A 22,425-nucleotide genomic window follows, 5' to 3' on the forward strand; every position below is an offset into this window, starting at 1 on the left:
CTGATAGGGTGTAACTAAACCCCTGTTTTTTGCTGTTCCTACTGACGTTATGAGCAAACCTATATCCATGTCCCTGAGTCAGAGTAAGTGTTATTTTTGTCAACTACAGCTATGACTGAAAATGATCATCGACAGCCTTTTTTTCCATGACAAAAACTAGACTAAGACTAACAAAACTGAAAAAACTGACAAAAAGTAGGTTTAGTTTTCATCAAGATGACTAAAACTAGACTAAAATGTAATTTAGTTTTTGTCGGAAATTCAAAATTCATGATATTCCTCCCCTGTGGGTAAATCTGTCAAAAAACAATGCAGCTGTATTTCTTCTGCCTCTCATCTGTAGAAAGCAGGGACCCCAGGTTTGGCAGAGTGCATAGAACACACTACCATGATTTGGTACCAGATTTAGGTAAGAGAATAAATGCTTGGACTAAAAGTAAAGACTAAAATGTGAGGACTTTTTATGGACTAAAACTAAACTAAAATTAAAAAGGATAGAAATGACTAAAATATGACTAAAACTAAAATGCATTTCATTTAAAGACTAAAACTAAGACTAAAATTTAAAATAGCTGATAAAATTAACACTGGTTAAAGCTGTCAAATGTTTACAGGCTGCTGTGTGCTGGGAGAGTAGTCTTCACTGCAACTAGTATATCTGCTAAAGTTGTGTTTGAAACACTGTCTTGTTTGTCGCAATTCAAGAAAGTCTGAATTTTGGCTTTAGACTGCAACAAAAGCACAAAGAATACCAAAGTCTAGAGAGTCTGAAATCAATAATGCAGGAAATTGCCAATGAATGTACAGTAGGAAGCACAGCAAACATTTTGTGCAGTTTTACATGAGCGACAGTTTGGATTATTTGTGCAACACCTCCTTATTAAATAGCCTACAACTTAAATACAGTAAGAGCAGCGTTAATTTTGGCAGCTATTTTTAATTTTAGTCTTAGTTTTTAAATAAAATGTCTTTTAGTTTTAGTCATGTTTTAGTCAACGAAAACTCCAAAACACGTTGGTCTAGTATTAGTCCAAGCATTTATTTTCTTGCCTAAATCTGGTACCAAATCATGGTAGTGTGTTCTCTGCACTCTGCCAAACCTGGGATCCCTGCTTTCTACAGCTGAGAGGCAGAAGAGATACAGCTGCATTGTTTTTTGACAGATTTACCACCAGTAGAGAAATATCACAGATTTTGAATGTCCGACAAAAACTAAATTACATTTAATTCTAGTTTTAGTCATCTTTACAAAAACTAAACTTACCTTTTGTCAGTTTTAGTCATCACAGATCTATTTTTGTTAGTCTTGGTCTAGTTTTTGTCATGAAAAAAAGGCTGTCGACGAACATTTTTAGTCATAGTTTTAGTCGACAAAATCAACACTGAAAGGGTAGCAGGTGGCCTAGTGGTTGAAGGCGCTCCCCATGTGCGCGGGCGGCCCGGGTTCGAGTCCGGCCTGGGGCCCTTTGCCGCATGTCTCTCCCCCACTCTTGATCCTGTTTCGGACTCTATCCACTGTCCTCCACTATCCAAGAAGAGCGCAAAAATGCCCAAAAACAAATATTAAAAAAAAAAAAATCAACACTGAATAAGACTTGATTTTAATAAAATATCTCATTCAATAGTGCTGCTTGTTAGAATAGAGTGGTTGGTAAAAACTACTTCTGGCTGGTAGTTATTTGAATCCAACAGTGGCAGGTAGAGTTTAATTCCAGCCTTGATGCAGAGTGGGTGGTATCCAAATAAACATGCTGTAGCTTTAGGCTTTCACTGTATAAAACAAAACAGTACTGGAGAGGATAACATTTAAAACAAACAGCATCACTGTAATATAAACAAAATCTTGTCTACAGTTACCCATCGAACCCTGGAGGCTCCCGAGGCTCGGCTGACTTCACTCAGGCTGCTGCTGCCGCCGCTGTCGCTGCTGCTGCTGCCACAGCAACCGCTACCGCCACGGCTACCGTTGCCGCCATCCAGGAAAAACAAAACCAGGAAATGAGCTACGGACAGGTGAGGAGAAAAGAGAGGCTACAGGTAGTGCTCCCTCTGCTGGAGACTTCAGGTGATATCAGGAGTTTATTAAAATTAATTTAGATTGATTATTTATTCATGTTCACACCTGTGAGACACCATCTGTGCTGCAGGTGGATCAAGTTTCACCTGGAACTCTGTCAGTGATGATTCAATGTGTTTCAGATGGGAGGGCCGGCCTATAACAATCAGTTCATGGCTCATTCTGGCCCCAGAGGGCCCCCTGGCATGGCTCCTGGAGGTATGGGTCCTGGGCCTGGACCTAACAGAGGACCCCCCCCAATGGGCCCCATGTATGGACCTGGAGGTGGCCCCCAGAGGGTCGCTCAGCATCCAAACTATGGCCCTGGACCTCAGCAGGGCCACCTAAGGCCCACACAGGGTCTGAAACGGCCGTACAGCTCTGACGTGAGTAAATCACTCAGGAACATGAAAATTAGAAAATAAATCTGGTTTATGTGATGATATCATAATTAGGCCATCTACACCAGCTTTGTAAACACTCTAGCTGAAAGGTAGTTCCAATATTTTCAAGCCTTTTTTTTTAGTTCAGGGGATGGAAGCTGGTACATCATTAGCCTGGATAAAGTTCTGCCTGTTTTTTTACAGTCCACACAGAGTGTTCTTTTTAATACAGAAGTTTTCAATACACAGTATAAACAAATTTAGCTGTCAAGGCAGCAGTGGGCTAATACATTAATTTACGATTATTTCTGATCATTATCAGATTCTTCACGTGAGTCAATCTGTGTTAAAATTGTTGAAACAAACATTTTCAAAAAACTAAATATGATCTTTTGCATTTCACTCCAAATATTACTCATATTACATGACACATTGTTTAGATCTGCCAGCTTTTTATTATTGGAGATATTTCTATACCAAATGTGCCTACCATCTATTAAGACCTTAAAAATATGGAATAGTATCATTTATGTCAGATAGATAATTCACATATTCCTCTTTTTTCCTCTCTATGGTCCTCAGTCATTCCCAGGAATGTCTCAGCAGTACGGCGTCCCGGTTGGTTCAAATGTGAACGTGATGCCCGGTTCTGGTGGTTCTGGTGGTTCAATCCCCGGTGCAGGTGGGGGTCATGGAGGACCTGGACCATACTCTGGCCCTGGCATGCAGTACCACCCAGGTGAGATGTTTGCAACAGACATTAATGGCACTTTAAAAAGCTCACTGCACAGAAATGTTTGTGCAATAGAATCATGTTATGAATTAGCTTTATTTATTTATTTATTTATTTAGTTAGTTAGTTAGTTAGTTAGTTAGTTAGTACATGTATTTTAGATTGTTTTTATGCCATTATCAGGAAATGAATGCTACAGATGAAATAAAATGACCATGGCTAAGATGGCAGTCCAGACTTAGTGGGATGTAATTTGTAGTTTAAATATGACTGGCAGATAAGAGACTGTGAAGTTTACGTCTTCATGCAGTCTTCAGGTGTGAAGGTCGTGTTTCAGGGTCTTCTCTGTCTGCAGGTCCTGGTGGGCCAGGCCCCGCCCAGCAGCGCTCTGGCTCATCCCCCTCTTATCAGAGCCATAAGATGCCTCTCCAGCAGTACCCGCCGTCTGGACCCCCAAACTCCCAGTACTACAAGGTGAGGAATGTTTAACAGAGCAGCGCACAATCAGTTGGCATGGAGAGGCTTTTTCTCAGGCAGTTTGTTTAATTACGATGACCCTTTGTTAGCCCCCTAACGTGGGCCACTGGTTCATGCAGAGAAGGTGGTGCTGAATGAAGGGCTGTGAAAGGGAAACACTACGTGTGGGTTTTCCTCTTTCCAACCACCTTTTATGATTATCTTCCAAGGCTTCTTTGCCTTTTGTTCTGCTCTCTAAGATTTTTTTTCCTCTGCAAACATAAAACAGAGAATCCCCTCTTTCAGCTTTTTATGGAGGTGTATAATAATGTCTCAGCTGTCAAAGCTACAGAGCACAGATCACACAATCCATCTTAGACAACATTACAAGATTATCATCGCCTTCAGACACTTCAGCTTCTCTATGTTAAGTTTGGAAGTTTTCAAGGTGGAGCAGTGGAAAGGCAACAAATTCATTCAGAGTGTTCTTGTAAAAAAAAAAAAACAGGGCAGTTTGCTTTTCCTTCAGGCAGCTGTTAGTTGCTGCACACACCCACTCTTCATTTGATACAACTGAAAAAAGGCACATAGTGCACACTGAACCTTTATCAATCCTCTCTGCTCAGCTGCTTTCACATATGTGTTCCTCAAAGTGTTGAGATGATTCAGACAGGAAGCTTCTCAATTTTCAGTTGCTTGTTCACACATGTATCTCACGGCAGGAGCCCTAACCTGTCTCTAAAGTAGCAGAAAAAGCAGCATAGACCGACAATGTGATGCCAAGTTTTGTAGAAAATGTCACAAGGCAGTTTCATTACATGCTTGGGATCACATGTACACTGTCTAGAGCTGTGCACCCATTGCAGGATAAACAGGATGTTATGAAAACAGGATAAGTGACAGTATAGAAATGATCACTCCATTCCTAGATGAATTTTTCTGATTATTTCCTGATCTGTTTTCATATTTGCTCACACTGGTTTAATGAGCAGAATTAAAGCCTGCCAACGACATAAAGATTTTTAAAATCTTAACAGATTTTTTCAAAGTTGGAGACCCAACTGATAGTCACAAATAATCCCTGATTCTCCAGTTTTGTCCGTATGGTGTGTGGACTAGAACGAGAGGATCAGCTCTGCACACCGCACACGTAATGGAGCCTGTTCACAGACTACCAGAGTCTCAACCTGGTCTTGTCACTCAAAAACACAAGTCTTGCATGGTCAAACGAGACTTTAACCACTGATGTGGTTAGCTGTTGGCTACATACTAAGTCTATTGCAGTTGTAATTTTGGTGAGGCTCCCTCCCTCCCGTGTGACTAACAACAAGTACTGACTTGTTGTCAGTCACTCGTTTTGTTGCCACAAATCAACAAGTTGCTCCTCAATTTTTTGACATTCATCCAACTTTTTGCTTCCCGTTTACCAGTGCCATCTATAGCACTGTGTTGTTGTTTTACTTCCTCCTTCAGTCAGCCTGCTTCCTGATTGGCTATTCCTCCATAGTGCATCATTAATCTGCTTGTATCTTGTTCTTGATGCTCACCACACACAACAAGATTTTAGGTTGTAAATATTGAACGTGTAACATTCAAGATCTCGAATCAAAGTGGCTCTTATCAGGTGGATCGAATAGAGGGGAAAATTTCCCTCGTAATACACCACACGCTACAGGATAATGTGGCAAGATAATCTTAAGAACAGTCTGATAATTCAGCCCAACAATCGGCACGATTGTTGTCCAGTGTGTGGCTCCACTTTTCTTAAGGGCTGCAGGGAAAATTCCAGGCTAATTCTGTCTGAAAGTTTGTCTGTTTGATTTCACACATGCAGCTTATTTTAAAAATTTCATTTCGTTCTGAGGACTGTTGTGCTCAAGAAAAGGGCTAGAATCTGTTTTTTTTTTACATGTTAATTGACTCGGAGGCTGTCTCCAGTTTCTTTGCAGTACTGTTATTTTCCCTCAAGCCTGGTACACATATATTTTTAACCAAATTTGAGATTGTGATGGACCCCACACATGCCAGATTTTAGTCTGTACTCTCAGAACTCGAACAGTCTCGCACAGTCAAACATCGCTTTAGAGTAAAGAAGCTAAATATGGCTAGCTGTTTGCCTATTTCATCCATTAGTTCAGCTCCTCTCCTTGTCACTTTGTTTATGGTATTTTTCACAGGTCACATTGTATAAACAATTGTGTTGTTGCCTCAAATCAACAAGCCAGTCCTCCGTTCCTGACGTGAACCTAACTCTACATTTACTGTCGTCACCTTGGCTGTGTTTGTTGTGCTTCCTGATTGGCTATCTTTCCGGTCAATGTCCACAGAGTTCTTGCTCAGCTCCCCTCTGTGTTTCCCCCACACAACAATGTTTCTAACCATGAATACTGAACATCTTTTGAGGAAATCAGAGAGAGAAAGATCACTCTTTACACACCAAACCTCACAGGGAAGGAATCATGCCCAAAATTAGCGCAATTAATGCCTTTAAACACAAAATCTGCTACATTGTGACAAATAGATATAAATGCATGTAAAAATGCAATAAAGAATGCAACAGTGCCAAGATAAACATGGTTATCTATCAGGTTTCTGTACATACAAGAGGCTGGATTTCAATAGCCTGGACACTGAAAACAAACATTTTTCCTTGTGGTTCTTTGTTTGTGCAGCAGGACCAGTTTAATGGTCAAGGTGGAAGTTTGAATGCTCTGACAGCAGGGGGCGCCGGTGGTGTGTACAACTCCTTCAACCAACCATCAGGGGTAAGATGAACTCTCCATGAATGTGAGGAGAAATTTTAATTTGTATTTTCTGTGGAAATTAGAAAAATGTCACACTATAACTGATAATGTTCTGCATTCTTACATATTAGGATGATACAGTGTGGCACAGAAAGAGCTGAGTTCTTCAACAACATGAAACTACATGATTAAGACGTGCTTACATGTTTATTCCCAAGTGTTGAGAACAAAATTATTTTGATTGGTAAACTTTAACCACTTATAACCAGATACTATAAACTAAGTAGTTGAAATGCGTTTTTGCCATGGTGTATAATAATCACTCAGGGACAGCACAGTCTTGCTGTGAATGAAAGAAATGTTGTATTTTTGTTACTTTTGTTCCCAAAGCCTTTTCTGGCTGTAGCATCTAAAAGGTTACTTTGATGATTATCCTCTAAACTTCCTGTGGCTTTTGCCTGCCCCATTGTAACACTGTCCCACGTGCATCATCATAGTTTTAACTTCATCTCCCTCTCTCTTTCTCTCTTCTCTCTCAGCCGGGTCGAGGGTTGCCGGGTTATCCCTCCTCCCCCGTGCCTGGGAACCCGACCCCTCCCATCACCCCCAGCAGCTCCATGGCCCCGCCCTACATGTCGCCCGGCAACAGTGACGTCAAGCCAAACCCAGCTTCCTTCCTGCCCGACATCAAACCCAACATGGCCGGGCTGCCGCCACCTCCTCCTACAGGTACACAGAGACACAAGCGCACATCATAAATAATGGAACAGGAGTGTTGTATTCACATCTTTGATTCTGCTTCAAGTAGACAAAGAAAAAAGGTCCTGAATATGTTTTGGTTAATCCAGATTATCACATAATCATCATATTATTGGCTTTCTCCTTTTCACGAGTGCTACCAATAAACCAGTATAGGTTGTTTGCAGTCACATGATCAAGAATGTCAGTTGAGCGACAGATAAAAGGGAATGAATAGGAATGGAGGAAAATCAGTACTTAACAGTTCTAAATGGATCTCTACGCTGCAGTTATCAGAAAATTCCTACAAATAGCATAGATTGTAGCCACTTGATTTTTCCTCTGAAAGCTCTGTGTTGTGCCGGTCTAATGATGCTATCCACGCCTGTGTAGCTTTTACAGAACATTTGTTCACGAGCCTGGAACTTGGCCGACTTTCTGGGGTCTTTAAAGATGAAATCCGCACAAGTAACTCTGATATTGGACGTCTTAATATCCATTCATAATCTATTCGTTCCTTCAGCTAGCATGTTTTCTGTTTTTATCCCAGAATGCATTGCAACTGGGCTTTGACAACCAATGGCAGACTGTTCCGTCGTCATGCTTTGCTGAACAGCGCATGTCCACAGACTTAGAACTGAAGGAGAGAGCCTAAATGCCTCATAACAGAGAGAAAGACACGGTGAAGCTGTGATTTGTCCCTCAGACAGGAACTGCTTTAAATAATAAATCAAATTCCCAAAAAGTGCTCTGACTCTTTTGTTAAAAAAATAGATATTTTGAAGACTTTTTGTCACAGAATTTTTTTTTTGTCTCAAAGAGATGGGAGAATAAGTTTGTGCAAAAATAACCTTTAGTCATTAATATTTTCTGTGTTAAATAAATAAAAATCTTTGTTTTTTTAATTTCCAGTTGTTTTGTTTTTTTGTCTTTATAGTCCAAAAAACATTTTAAAATTCCAGTGACATTACTGCAGCACACATATTCTTAAAACCCAGGTCGCCTGAAGAAAAGGATGTTTAGTGCTTGACTGTTCACCACAGTGTTAATGTTTTGCAAACTTTTAAGACAAAATAGTTAAAAAACAGCTTAGGGCTCAGAGGGTTAAGCATTTTTTTTCCTGAAAGAGTCTGGCTATCAGAAATACATAGAATTATTTTCAAAAGTACCCTAAACTATTTACCTTAACACTCAGATTCTCAGGCATGTTTGTTTCTCAGAATGTATGCTGGTGCCTGACTGCATTTACTTCCTGTTTACAGGTAACCCTAGTGACGACCTACGGCTGACCTTCCCGGTGCGAGATGGTGTGGTTTTAGAGCCGTTCAGATTAGAGCACAACTTGGCTGTCAGCAACCACGTCTTCCAGCTGAGAGACTCCGTCTACAAAACACTCATCATGAGGTGAGTCGCTGCTTTTGTTTGATTTTTTTGTCTTTATTGTTCCCCAGAAAGGAAGTTTCTAGTGTCTTACTACAGTACAAGTTTGTACAGCTTGTTTCTTGAACGTGAAATAAATGTTAAGTTTAGTTGCATCACAGTCATCACATTTAAATGCACAATATTAGGGCTGAAGAATTTAGAAAAAATGTCTAATTGGGATTATTTTGACTTGTATTGCAAATGTGAAACAAGTTGTACTGAAGGGAATGATCGATTTTATGTCATTCCCATTTTGATTTAGAAAAAAACATACAAAAATAAGGACAGCAAAAATTTTTTGTCAACTTCTCCAAAAAAAACATGTTTGTTGTATAAAGCAGAACATCTCTGCTGCACAAAAAAGTTTTGAACTGGTGTTTTTATGCACATATTTCAGGTAAAAGAAATGCTACACATTCTGTAACTTGAATATTGCAGTATGACATTGTTGTTTAATATGAATTTATAGTAATTGCTCAGCCTTTCACAACACAGTTGATCCCAGGTATAGCTTGTTTAGACTATTGAACTGGACTTCCTGTAAGTGTTGAAGTGTACATGCACATCAACAATAGCTGGCATCATGTCCCCTTTCAGCTAGTTACTGTGGACCCTCTTCCTGTTGATCTTGCTAATAAGATATTGGGCTTAATAAATGGACTTGAGCTTGTATAGCACTTTTCTAGCTGTCTGGCAACTCAAAGTGCTTTTACACCCAAGGTCACACCTACCCATTCACGTCCTTTCACTCCATTCAGATGGCAGAGTTTGCTTTGGAGAATTGGCCATCGGTATTAGCTAATTCCACTCATGCACATCCATACCCATTTACACACCACTGACTAAGCAGTGGGAGCAAATTGGGGTTAAGTGTCTTGCCCAAGGACACATCCATATGTGACTGCAGGAGCTGGGATTGAGCCTACAACCTTCCAATTACAGTCAACCAACTCTACCTACTGAGGCACAGTTGCACCAAGAAAGTAAGCAGCTTGATGTTGGATGGTGAAAACATTGACAGCCTTTACAGCCCGTTGCACTTCACTAACCTTTTAGTTTTGGTGCAAACAAGAGGAACACCATATTTCTAGCTCAGTGTTACTCAACCCAGCTCAACCAAAGAGTCAAATTGTTGAAAAATACCTTTGCAAGAGCCACAATCTAAGTGGTGAAAAGTGGCAAACCATCTTGAAGTAGCAATAAAAACAAGCTGAAGATGGCAAAAATGGTCAAAAAGCAGCAAAAATGGATAAAAAGGGGAAAAAGAGTCAGAAAGTAGCAAAACATGGGTGAGAAGTTACCAAAAAAATGAGTTATAGGTGGCAAAAAATGGTCCAATAGTGGCAAAAACAAGGAAACAAAATGAGTGAAAAGTGGCTAAAAAGCAGTCAAGATTGGCAAAAATGGCAGAAAAAAAATAGGAAACTAGCAGTATATAATGGCAATGGCAAAAAGTGGCAGAAAAAAAATGGTGAAAAGGGGCAAAAATTGGGGAAAAAATGGGGGGAAGTGGCAAAAAGAAGTGGCAAAAATGGGCAAAAAGTGAGAAAAAAGTGGTATTTAATGACAAAACGTAGCTTAAAATTGATGAAAAGTGGCAAAAAAAAATGGTAAAAAGGAGCAAAAAAGTTTCACTCTTTCAAGGTTTTCTGGGGGAGTAATATTTAAAATTAAGGCATAAAAGAGCCACAAATAATCACAAAAGAGCCACATGTGGCTCTGGAGTCACGGCTCTAGCTTTAGCCAGAGGTTACCAGCCAATGCTTACCAGCATTATGGTAAGCATTATCGTTACCATATTGCTCTTCCACCTCTGGTTATAAAGCCCAGTGTGGAGAATGTGAAGCATGAGAGAACATCAGTCCCCAACCACATAATCTAGGTGTTAGTCAGACTTGAATTCAACTTAGGCAAGATTCCAGTTGCAATAACACAAAAAATATCAAATCATCTCTTGTGCCAACTGTGAAGTTTGGTGGAGGAGGGATAATGGTACAGGGCTGTTTTTCAGGGTTTGGGCTTGGCCCCTTATCTCCAGTGAAGGCGTATCTTAAGCTTCAGCATACATTTATTTACAAAACCACCCTAGGTTCAAGTCCAATTTTTGGATTGTGGCTCCTTTCCCAGTTGTCAATCCCCACTTTGTCATCCTTGTTTCCAACTCTATCCAATGCATAAAAATTCACAGAAAAATGACTCTATGGGATAAGGCATTTTAGGAGCATGAGAGAGCACAATACAGCAGGAGCTCCACATACATTTGGACATTCACCGACTGTGTCGCTCCTGTTTTCTCCTCTGTTACTGCCTCTGAAGGTAGCACAGAGAAGGGATCACTTCACCCTCCATTAACACCCCCACAAGGTCCAGAAAGGAGGCGAAATATCAGAGACATAAATATCACACCTTGAAACAGCATTATGAATCAGACATGACTCTTGTAATCTTCTGCAAGGAGCTTGACGTTCAGCATCTCTGAGAGGCTTTACTTTAGTTAGAAGGTCTTTTTTTGATATTTTTAAGGCTGAATAACTGTTTGTTTGTGTTTCTGTTTCAGACCGGACCTGGAGCTCCAGTTTAAGTGTTACCACCATGAGGACCGACAGATGAACACCAACTGGCCTGCCTCTGTCCAGGTCAGATGTCCATCTTTTGTTCTTTTCATTGTTCCAATAGTTAAAAAATCTTGATCCTGTCCTCAGTTTGTTGTTTTATCTTGTTTTTGCTTACCCGCCTCTATCCTCCTCTTCCTACTCAGGTGAGTGTCAATGCCACTCCTCTCACCATCGAGCGCGGCGACAACAAAACCTCCCATAAGCCTTTGTACCTGAAGCAAGTCTGCCAGCCTGGCAGGAACACGATCCAGATCACTGTCACTGCCTGCTGCTGTGTAAGGCCTCCTCATATTTCCCACGTGTTCAGGTAAACCTGCTGTTGCAGTGTCTTTAACGTACCTGTCTCTCTCTGTCTGCAGTCTCACCTGTTTGTGCTCCAGCTGGTTCACCGTCCGTCGGTCCGCTCAGTGCTGCAGGGTCTGATGAAGAAGAGGCTGCTGCCTGCAGAGCACTGTGTCACTAAGAGTAAGTGACAAAAGTGTACAACAAACCAGATCAATAAAAAGTTTTACTTCGTACTACGCTAGACTTTCATGTTTTTGAATTCATGTGTGCTTCAGTTAAGAGGAACTTCAGCAGCGGCTCCATCCCAGGGACTCCAGGGTTAAACGGAGAAGACGGTGTGGAGCAGACCGCCATTAGAGTCTCGTTAAAATGTCCAATCACGTTCAGACGCATCCAGCTGCCCGCCAGAGGCCACGACTGCAGACACATACAGGTTAGAGCTGCTGCACGTGCTTCAAGATGGATTTAATTTAACCTTTCTTTGGTCAATCTGCAGAAGAGCCTGCAACACATACTTTTTAAATGTTATGAAATGTGTAGAATGGGAAAGTTGAAAGAAGCACTGTATGATATTTGGTCTAAACTGCCTGTGTTTCTGCAGTGTTTTGATCTGGAGTCGTACCTTCAGCTGAACTGTGAGAGAGGAACGTGGAGATGTCCTGTGTGCAAGTACGTCACATTCACACAAACACTCTTTAAATGCAAACATGAATTCACATCTAAACTCCTTTATAATCTGTGTCTCTGCAGTAAAACAGCTCTGTTAGAGGGTCTGGAGGTGGATCAGTACATGCTGGGGATCCTCATCTACGTTCAAAAGTAAGAAATTTAACATCTGATGTTATTTTTGCACAAGCTCTGCGGTTAATTGTCAAATCTTTCCATCTTATATGCTTCATGTCTGATATTTTTGGATGCTGGCAAGGAGATGTGACTTGTTGTATGTCTACCTCCAGCTGTTAATCTCATTTTAGCTCAAGGCACATCTAAGATCAAGCCAAAATCTCAAGGCACACCATTTTCATATCTGTAGTAGTGTGACGCATGGTTGAAGCACAGTGCACACCTAGACACGCCTCACTCCACAATTTGGGAGCAACTGAATTACACATACAAATGCTAACATTTACATTTTTGCAGCCTAAATTTTAGCCATACCAGCCGTATTCACAGTTGCTGATTTAAGCAATCTGCTGCAGTCAATCCAAACTTTTTTGTACCTGTTTTTAGTCATTTTTACTCCAAATTCTCCAAAATACATGCATACTAAATAAAGGCACAGTGATGATTAGCTGTCTAATTTTTTAATATTTTGATGCTTTATGATACTGTGAGTTTTAAAAGAGTTTTAAAAATTATCTTAAGCATTGATAGAATCCAGCAATACCAGTGCAAATATATGTAAAAGTATCTTTGGTTGTTGTTTAGCCATTTTAATCGGGCATGGTTGTACAAATTCCCAGGCACACCTTAACTTGCCTCAAGGCGCACCAGTGTGCCTTGCCACACATGTTGAGAACCACTGCTGTAGCGTACACACATTGGCCCTCAGTTATCAAACCTGTGTAGAAACCAGCACAGATTTGGGTGTAGAGTCATCCTTTAACAAGGTCCCCGTCTGATTTATGAAATGTGCATATCTGGCCAATCACAGCATACAACTGAGCGGATGTTAATAATTACAGCAGCTCAGTTAAAGTAAATTCACAGTTCACCCCCCTGAGTTTACATCATGAGATACCTTATACCCCCCGCCCCATTAGTGTGGCGATTTCCAGGTCAGTGAAGTGACAGGAAAGGGAATCAGAAACACTGATATGGAAGGATTGTGGACTAGAGGTGGGCAGCAAGGCCGAAACGATTTGGGACCGTAATCTAATTGCAATTTTTCCCCCCAATATGGGGATTGCAGTCTCATCTTACGTCTTTCTCAACGAACACAAATTATCCTGCATTACATCTAGGGCTGGGCAAATAATTGCAAATTAGATTAAATCGCAATACAGCTTGCTGCAATTTTCAAATCACAGTCAGTGCAGTATTTCTATAACCTGAAATGTGTCAAAAGGCCAGTTTGATACAATTTTATGCTCTACACATTATGCAAACATCCAAGGCTGTTTATGGGACTTTTTTCTTTTTTTACAAAAATCCTACTTTTCTTCTTCATGTACATGTTTTTCTTATTCAAAACAAGAATAACAAAGAAATCATAGTCCCCTTCAATATAACAATTGATATCAGGCTAGAATTGTGTGATCCAAAATTGCAATTAGAATGTTTTTTGAAATTGTTTATCCCTTGTTTGATTGACCTAATATTGTGCTGGTTATGATAAAGAATGATTCTTGCTTGTGTTTGTTGAACAACACATTAGATCAGGAACCTAAAATTAATCGCATATTAAATTGCAATGGCAATATTGGGGAAAAATATCGCAATTCGATTGTTTTCGCAAATCATTCAGCCCTAAGTGCAACAAAAACAGTATTTGGTTGATTAAACTAAGGCTGAACAATTTTGAGAGAATATCTGATCGCCATTATTTTGACTCATTGGAAATCCGATAAAAATTGGTGTATTGAAGGCTGTGATTATTTTGTCTTCATTATTTTTGATAAAAAAAGATAAGGATTTTTTTGCAAATTATTCTAGAAAAAATGACTTCTGAATGTTTGCATGATGTGTGCAGAATCAAGCAAACATGTTTTCCACATCAAACAATGCATTAGATTGATATTGTGAATGGATTTCAGGATAAAAGAATATTAAAAAATTCTGCGATTTGCAAATTGCAGTGGGACATATTGCAATTCAACCTGAATTTTGATTAGTTTCCCTGCCCTAGATAGCAATATGGACAAAATTTCATATCATGATTTTTTTATGGTAAAATTACAATCTTGTTTTTTTTGTTCTACAGTTCTTTTTCATTCTGATATTACAGCTTATTTGTAAGTTACAGACAAAGACAAGTTGAAAATGCACAAATATTATACTTAAAAGTCAAGTATATTCATTTTTTTCCTTTTTTATTCTTCAACACCCTGATGGTTGGTGCATGAAATATTTATGTTTGTTATTTATGTGTGAAAACATGCTGTAATCTAGGGATGTGCATGGTTAAACAGTTTACTTGTTGTATCACATTAGCAAGCACAAGATCAACGAGTCGGTTGAACTAATAACCTATCCTTTTTTATAAACGCAGGCTTGAAATCCCTTTTTATAATGCTTTTTTAGAACTGTGATGAACCTCTCGCCACTAGAGGCCGCTGTAGCTTCAGTCATTGGCCCCTGCCTTTCTGTCCAAGCTTTGCCCCAGCTCAGCGATAGCTTAGCTAGCGTGTAGTAGGGACAGCACAGTGTCACAGTTTTTTGAAGTATTCAATGGAAATAAAGGGGTGTGTAGGCTATAAAGGTTTGAACTTAGGTAAAACTACTTAACTGAAGTGAAAAGAGGCCACATATCAAAGTACAATATTAATCTGCAAAGCGGAACGAAGGCTGGCGGAGCTAGCTTGTAGTGTTAGCCACGCTGTAGAGAGTATGTCAGGCTAACATCACACCTGCTAACACAATGACCCTGTGAGGAATTTGACTGTTTTCATCATGGCATGTTCTATCACCAGACATAAATATCCTTCTTGACAGCAAGCTGCTGACTTATAATGGTGGTCTCTTTTAACTGAATAATAAACAGACCTTGTGATTAAAACCAATGAGATTAAAATAATTACATAAATCTTAACTAGTTTAGCTCAGTAGGTAGAGCAAGCACTCATACACAGGGGCTGCTGTCCTCAATGCACTAGTTTGCTGCCGTTTGGTGCACATCTTCCCCCACTCTGTCATCCCATATTTCCTGTCTGTCTTCAGTGGTTCTAAGACAAAAACAGTGTTTGAAAAAGAATAGTAATAGAAAGTTGCCAGAATCGTTGTCTCACTCACCTCTTTTTGTCCTCAGCTCAGAGTACGAGGAGATCACCATCGACCCGGTCTGCAGCTGGAAGCCGGTCCCTGTGAAGCCCGACATCCACGTGAAGGAGGAGTCAGACGGTCCCGTGCTGAAGCGCTGCCGGACGCTCAGCCCGAGTCACATGGTGCTGCCCAGTGTCATGGAGATGATCGCATCACTCGGCCCCTCCTCCTCTAACCCCACTCCTGCTGCCTCAGCCTCCTCACCAATGCCCTACCCCTCCCTGCCTACAGGGGGCAGCAATAACAGCAACAACACACCAGACTACCCTGGACCAGGTAAACTGGAGCTTAGATTGATGCTGCATCATCCTTTAAAGTGATAACGGATGTTTTAACAGCAAACAAAAACAACAACATCCATTTATTGGTGTTTATCAGGATACGTCCAATAATCAATGTCATTAGTATGATCATGGTATCCTCCTGTAATGGATGTAGTACAGTTTAAATGGAGATGAAAGTACATTAATGTAAAGTAACAGAGGCTCTCTGATGAAATATTTAGGTAAAGGGGACGTTTTGATGTAAACAGGAGACTCTCTTAATGTCTAGTATGGACTGTAGACTCTATATGAGAAGAGACTGTAGACTGCTGTTTTAAAAACTAAAGTTTACAAATTAACTAATGGATTATTTCAGAAATAAGTGCATCTGATCTGTAGCTGCTGCGTTCAAACACATTACAATGGTAGGAAATTACAGTATCCTTGGTAAGATGATGAGACTGTGTGGTTGATCATTTTTACATTCCTGGATATTTCTTCGTCTCCTCCTCAGCTCCGTCCTATCCTGGTCAGCCTGCTAGTTTCTCAGATTTCAGCGGTCCTGGGACTCCAGGTGTTGGAGGGGATTTCTCCTCCCCTGGTCCTCCCCCTCTCTCTTACCAGTCTGAGCTCTCCAGTGCCCTCCTCACCCCCGACAAACCTCCTCCTCACCCGCTGGCTGGACAGGTACAGTGCTAATAAATCAGGATTTTAACTTCCTAGGATTATAAAAACAAGATAAGATGTTGTGTTTTTGTCATGTGGTCAGTTTTTAAAGTGTTTGTTGTTAATTTTTTTGACCTAAATTGTCTTTTTTATTTCTTCATTGTTATTATAAAGTATTATTAATTATATTTAGGATTTTTTTCTTCACTTTTTCATTTTCCCATATCACTAAAGAGCGTCTTGGGTCAATAAAAGCATGTGGTGCAGATGTTGAAAAATTAATGAGCAAATATCCTAACCTCCTTGCCTCCTCCTTTTGTCTCCTTTCTCTCTTCCCTTCTCTCCCACTTTTCCTACTTATTTTTCTCTCCTCCACTTGTGTTCCCTTTCTACTTCCTTTTTCTTTACTCTATTCATCTTCTCTGCTCTTTTTCCTCTTTTCTACCTCCCTTCCTCATACCTTTTCTTTTATTTGTCTTTTCTTTCTCCTTTCCTGATTCCTTCTTCTCCTGTCTTCCCACATATTAAATTTTTCTCCTCTCCTCTTTCCTTTCTTTCTTTCTTCTGTTTCTGTCTCCTTCCTTCTCGCCTTCCTTCCCTTCTTCCTTTCTTCTGGTTTTATCTCCTCCCTTCTCTTCTTCCTTCCCTGCTTCCTTTCTTCTGGTTTTATCTCCTTCATTCTTTCTTTCACCCCTTCCTTTTTTATTCTCTTTCCTTCCTTCCCTCATTCCTTCTGTCTTTCCTCCTTCTCTCCTTCCTTCCCTCTGTCTTCTCTTCCTTCTTTCTTTCATTCCTTCCTTTTTTAATCTCCTTCCTTCCTTCTTTAAAGATGTCAGTCCCAGGCCGTCTGGACTCCACTTCCCATGGTGCTCCTCTCTCACAACAGCAGTCGCAGGGTCTCCACGGCAACTCTCAGCTGGGGGCCAACAACCAGATGATGCAGCGTAGCAACCAGAATCCCCGTCTCCAAGGCGACAGCTCGTTTGGTCTGGGAGGGTCTTCAGAGGTTCCAGAACCTTCTCTGGATGTGAGTGAAAAACCAGATCTCCTGTCGCTGGGCTCTGTCATATATAAACAAACTTAAAATACCCACATTAGACTAGAATTTATTCATGTACTGGATTGATTTGATTCCTTTGTGGAGTTTTCAGGCACAATCAAGCCCATAAAAAAATGTTTTGTACACTGCAGTTATCAGAAATTGTATACAAACATTGAGTCCAATCAACACTACCTGGCGTGGAGGTGATTGATTTCCCTAATTATTTCTGGAGACCTCCTATCTGCACTGCCTCTCCAGGCCTTGGATGGAGGCTTTTATTCTGTGCCTGCTTCCTTTGTCTTCAATTTCTCCTGGAGCTTTCATACTTTTTGGAACACAAAAGCAGCTTAAGAATGTTTTTATTTTGCACTTTAAACAGTTGGTAGTCATGAATAGCACAAAACATGCTATTTTGGTAGCATTTCTCCATGTAGATATCACTTCTGGACCCCATCTGGAGTTCTCTGCTGCATCACCTGTTCTGGTTCTAACCGGGGAACGTCTGTCTGTTTCTGCAGTTGCTCCCAGAGTTGACCAACCCTGACGAGTTGCTGTCGTACCTCGGACCTCCAGACCTCCCGAACAACAACAATGACGACCTGCTGTCGCTGTTTGAGAACAACTGAACACACACTCTCTCTTGAGAGACTTACCTGTAAAATATGAACTCTTTCTCTCCTCGCCCGCCAAAACGACGAGTGGTCCAACATGGCCGCCGTCTGCACAGGATGGAGCGGACGATCAGAAGGAAACAAAACTGTTTCAAACTCGTTAATGTGTGACTATGAACTTGATGGTAACTTTATTTTATTGTTTTTTATCTTCTGAAACTGTATTTTGATGCATCATCCTTCATTCCCTGTCAACAGAATATTTAAAGTGATGACCATGCTGCTGCTTTAACTACACATACAAAAACACACGCTTTCGCTGCTGAAACTCCTCAAAGCAACCGTTTTGTAGATCTTATTCCAGGTTCAGTTCGTTTCTATACAAGATGCAGAGAGATTAACCGATCAATCATGTTAAGATGTTCAGCAGTGATGAGCAGCGACTGTGTGTGTGTAATTAAAGAGCGGTATGGTCCTTTAAAAGCAGAACATTTCTGCTCCATGTGAGTTTTAAATGTGTTGGTTTGAAAAGTAGAAGATGAGCTTTAAAGGAGCGAACGTGAGACACTGAAGAGGAAGATATGTTGAGTCCATAAAAGTTGAAAAACTCAATTTACACTCAGCCACAGAGAGAAGCTTAAGCTGGAAACATTCTTAAATATTAAAATCAACAAGTTTGTATTTTATCGAACTGCAACTGAACTGTAGATGAGTATCAGGAATCTTCTTGTCTTGTAAAAGAAGTTTCTTAAAAGGTGTTTTTGGGTTTCTCTTAAAAGACGGTGTAAAAAAAAAAAAAAAGAAGCACATTTCCAAGAAAGAGCTTTTGAGATTATGAAGTTTTAAATTTACAAGAAACAAAAATTAGAATTTGTTTTTTTATCTTGGAGATTTACAGCTTTATAATGTCTTTATTACCCTTACATTTACAGCTTAACATCCTTGCATAGTGTCTTTTTTTGGATGTGTTTTTCAGATCAATAATGCCATAAAAACAGCTGCACAGAAACATGCACAATGAAACCCATGCATCCCCTTAAAGTGCGTCTCTTCTTATGGGAAGCTGCTGGCTCTGCTGATCCCATTTTTCCTCTCTTCTGATTCTACCTCCCAGGACAGCACAGGAGGGCTCACCTCATCCCCTGTTTAAGCCTCTGCCAGGGTTGTAGTGACACCATACCTCCCAGGCTTAAATATTACAGCTATGAATAGCACTATGACCCGGCTACTGAGTCCATCTACCCTTACAGAGCCCTTTATATGTTTTGGTTATTTGCCCAAGCTTATGCATCATGGTGCTGTGCCAAGTACTAAAAAGCCTACTGGAGAGGTATTTGGTCATAAGTACAATTTTTTGCCTTTTTAAAATTGTATTTCATGGTTGAAATCCACAGAATGGGTACAGCACGGTGTTTAAAGTGATGTAGAGAGAGAGAAAGGGAGCAACAGCTGCTGCTCTGAATAGTCAAACAACGATCTGAATAATAAAAAGAGCCCTGACAGCCTAGGTAGTCAGGTGTCGGTCGGTTACAGTAAATATAGAAGAGAACCAATCCACTTCACACTGAAAATTACTTTACTTTGGCGTTTTAAGAGAGAACAGCGTGCTTCGCCTGCAGCCTCTTCAGGCCCAGCATCTCAAGAAGCACTCTGAATACCTTGGGGATGCACAATATTGAATTTTTGCTAATATTCAATATGCTGATAATTACTATTTAATTCTAGTCGATACTGATATTTAAATGTAGTCCTGCCCTAAAACTTCAGACCTTAAAACACACAATTTGAAGTTTGAGGGTGAACAAATTAGGTCCAAATTAGGTCCTTAAAACAGAATTTTAAGTGTAAGAAATGATGAAGAATAAAGCAAGACTTAAACTGACGTAGGTCTGTTGGTCCAGCCTAAAACTCCACTAAATTATTTGTTAATGTGGCCATATCAGTAGATGTTTATAGCGAAAATATCGGTTGTAAATATCTGCAAAAAATGTCAGATGTTTCAACTTTTAAAGGGATATTTCAGTGTTTTTGAAGTTGAGTCGTATGAGGTACTTAGCAGTAGAAGTGGCCTTAGCCTTCAGGGATTTTGGTGAGTATTGCTCCTTAATAAAGACTCACTGGTTGTACCAGTGAGAATTTAGTGAGTTTTTGGTAAAAAATGGGCCACAAAATAAAGTTGGCTCAAACATGTGCCCTATCAAAAAAGTTTGAGATATTTTATTTATACCCAGAAAGCCTCTGTGTTTTGTCTCTGTTTTTGTAACAAGAAGTCAAAACCTGCAAAACAGCGAAAAAACAGAGGCTTTTTGGGTACAAATATAAAAGGCTTCAAAAGTTTTCAATAGTGCGTGCGTTAGAGCCAACATCATTTTGTAGCCCATTTTTACCAAAAACTCACTAAATTCTGTAGAGAAACTTTACCCATCTGTTACACTATAGCCTAGCTTCCTGGCTGGTACAACAAATGAGTCCTTATTAAAGGAGCAATGCTCACTAAAACCACTGGAGGCCACTACTACTGCTACGTACCTCATACAACTTGATTTCAGAAATTCTGAAATATCCCTTTAAGTCATTATCTGCCTATATCGATATCATGCCAGTGTTATCATGCATTCCTAGGAAAAAAGCATAAAATTGAACCTACTCTGAAAAAGTCATGACTGGTGATAGTTTCAGAGTCGATGTGCAAACATACTCTACACAACATCACCGCCTGTTTCTGTTTAGGTAGTATTTATAACTCTTTTTTATGTTTGAGATTACGTGGCTATATATTTAGAACATTTGAAAGATCATTTGAAAGAGCCTGAAATCTATGATAGAGTATTATTGCTGCATTAAAGGAGTAAAAAATCAGATTTTAAAGTCATGATTTTACAAAATTAAAAACATGAGAAAAAAAGCTGTAATATTTAAAGCCTTGAGTAGTGTAGGCGTCTGGCTGCTCTTCTGATATTACCCTTGTAATGTCTAATAAATAAGCTCCCCTTCCCTTTGAAATAACTTTAAGCTCGTTTTCTTTTTTTACTCAGAATTATGATTTAATCATGATTATATTACGGCTTTATTCTCTTACAACCCGTCATCATATTTAGACTTCACTTTCCATTGATGATTTTGAAAATTTTAGGGTTTTTTCCTCTAGTGTGGCCCTGATATTTTGTCCTACAAAATCACTGGAATAGATGCGCTAAACTTATTTTATTATCATTGCCTTAATGCTGGGAAATCCATCACATTCTGTATCTGTAGGCTTTGAGAGAAAGTGTAGAAATAAGGATGAAATTAACACAGAAAGCTACATCTGTATACATTTCATGGAGCTTAAAGAGGACATATTCTACCCTTTTAAGACAAGTTTATATTGGTCTCAGAGGTCCCCAAAACATGCCTGTGAAGTTTGTTGCTGAATCAAAAACTCTAGAATTGGATTTATGCATGTCTAAAAACCCCTCTGTTTCAGCCCTTTTCAGAACAAGCTGTTTCTGTGTCTGTGGCTTTAAATATTAATGAGCTGTCTGACTTTGCCCATGACCACACCCTCTCAGGAAATGTGGCATGTGGCACTCCTGATGTTACAGATACTTCTATCCAAAGTTTAGGACCTGACTGGGATTTGAACCATCAATCTTCCAGACCAAAGTCAGCAGGGTAACCCACTGAGCTATCCCGCATCTCAGCTGGCAGCTGAGAGGAGGATCAGGAGAGCAGCCTGGAACTTTCTTCCAAGCAGGGAGGGCCAACCAACCCTAGGGGCGGGTGTTTACTCCCCATGTGACATCATGAGGGTAAAATCTGAGAATGGCTTGTTTCAGCACACATTTTCTGAAAGGTGGAGAAAGAAAGGGGGGAAGGGCATGGATTTTTCTGGTACTTGAAGGGATTGTAGACAGGCCAGGGGCACATATTTTTGTTAGAAAAACCTGAAAAAGTGTTTCTTGCATAATATGTCCCTTTTAAATGAGCCTTTATTCTTTCACGTATATACTTCCCATTGGACCAGACAATCTGCACATCCTTCATGGTGTCCATGCAGGGTTTAACCTGAAGTTAATCAAGCATGAAGTCATGTGTCTGCCTTCAAATATTGCCAGGGAGAGCGTGCATTGCGTTAGTGTAAAGTTTCTACAACGTTTACAGAGCTGTAAAATGTGGCCATGAATACACAGTTTGACATACGGCCAGTTTACCAGGTCAACAGAATGTCCACAGTAACCAGCTGACTGGGGGCATACTGGTAAATTCGTTCTCCTGCTGTGTTTGTATTTGAGAACAAGGGCAGTAGTCCAGTTAAATGGTCTAATCCAGCTGTAGCCACAGCTCTACTTAGTTGTGCACCTAAACATACTGACTGGCATCATATTTGTGACTGTGTGCAGGAGCGTACCTCCATTTTTTGGCAATTAAACCCTAGAAATGACCACATA

At 40.1% G+C, this 22,425-nt stretch overlaps 1 protein-coding gene across 2 annotated transcripts in view; it reads left to right on the plus strand.

Annotated features, from left to right (window-relative positions):
- The window catches only part of LOC121509696 (zinc finger MIZ domain-containing protein 2-like), a 37,270-nt gene extending 15,593 nt beyond the window's left edge, over positions 1–21,677 (plus strand). Inside the window, exons 5-21 of one of the 2 annotated variants that reach the window (XM_041787285.1) lie at positions 1,854–2,013; positions 2,200–2,442; positions 3,022–3,178; positions 3,528–3,646; positions 6,304–6,393; positions 6,912–7,101; positions 8,373–8,514; positions 11,090–11,168; positions 11,291–11,422; positions 11,507–11,612; positions 11,708–11,865; positions 12,034–12,101; positions 12,183–12,251; positions 15,400–15,689; positions 16,191–16,363; positions 17,172–17,369; positions 17,903–21,677. In XM_041787285.1, coding sequence (XP_041643219.1) covers positions 1,854–2,013; positions 2,200–2,442; positions 3,022–3,178; positions 3,528–3,646; positions 6,304–6,393; positions 6,912–7,101; positions 8,373–8,514; positions 11,090–11,168; positions 11,291–11,422; positions 11,507–11,612; positions 11,708–11,865; positions 12,034–12,101; positions 12,183–12,251; positions 15,400–15,689; positions 16,191–16,363; positions 17,172–17,369; positions 17,903–18,010 — 2,482 coding nt within the window. In that variant the 3' untranslated portion in view covers positions 18,011–21,677. Of the gene's footprint in view, positions 1–1,853; positions 2,014–2,199; positions 2,443–3,021; positions 3,179–3,527; positions 3,647–6,300; positions 6,394–6,911; positions 7,102–8,372; positions 8,515–11,089; positions 11,169–11,290; positions 11,423–11,506; positions 11,613–11,707; positions 11,866–12,033; positions 12,102–12,182; positions 12,252–15,399; positions 15,690–16,190; positions 16,364–17,171; positions 17,370–17,902 lie in introns of both variants that reach the window. The other variant, XM_041787284.1, reaches the window with a different exon arrangement.
- Positions 21,678–22,425: the final 748 nt, after the last annotated feature.

The sequence above is a fragment of the Cheilinus undulatus genome, linkage group 5 (assembly GCF_018320785.1).
Source record: "Cheilinus undulatus linkage group 5, ASM1832078v1, whole genome shotgun sequence".
NCBI lineage: Eukaryota > Metazoa > Chordata > Actinopteri > Labriformes > Labridae > Cheilinus > Cheilinus undulatus.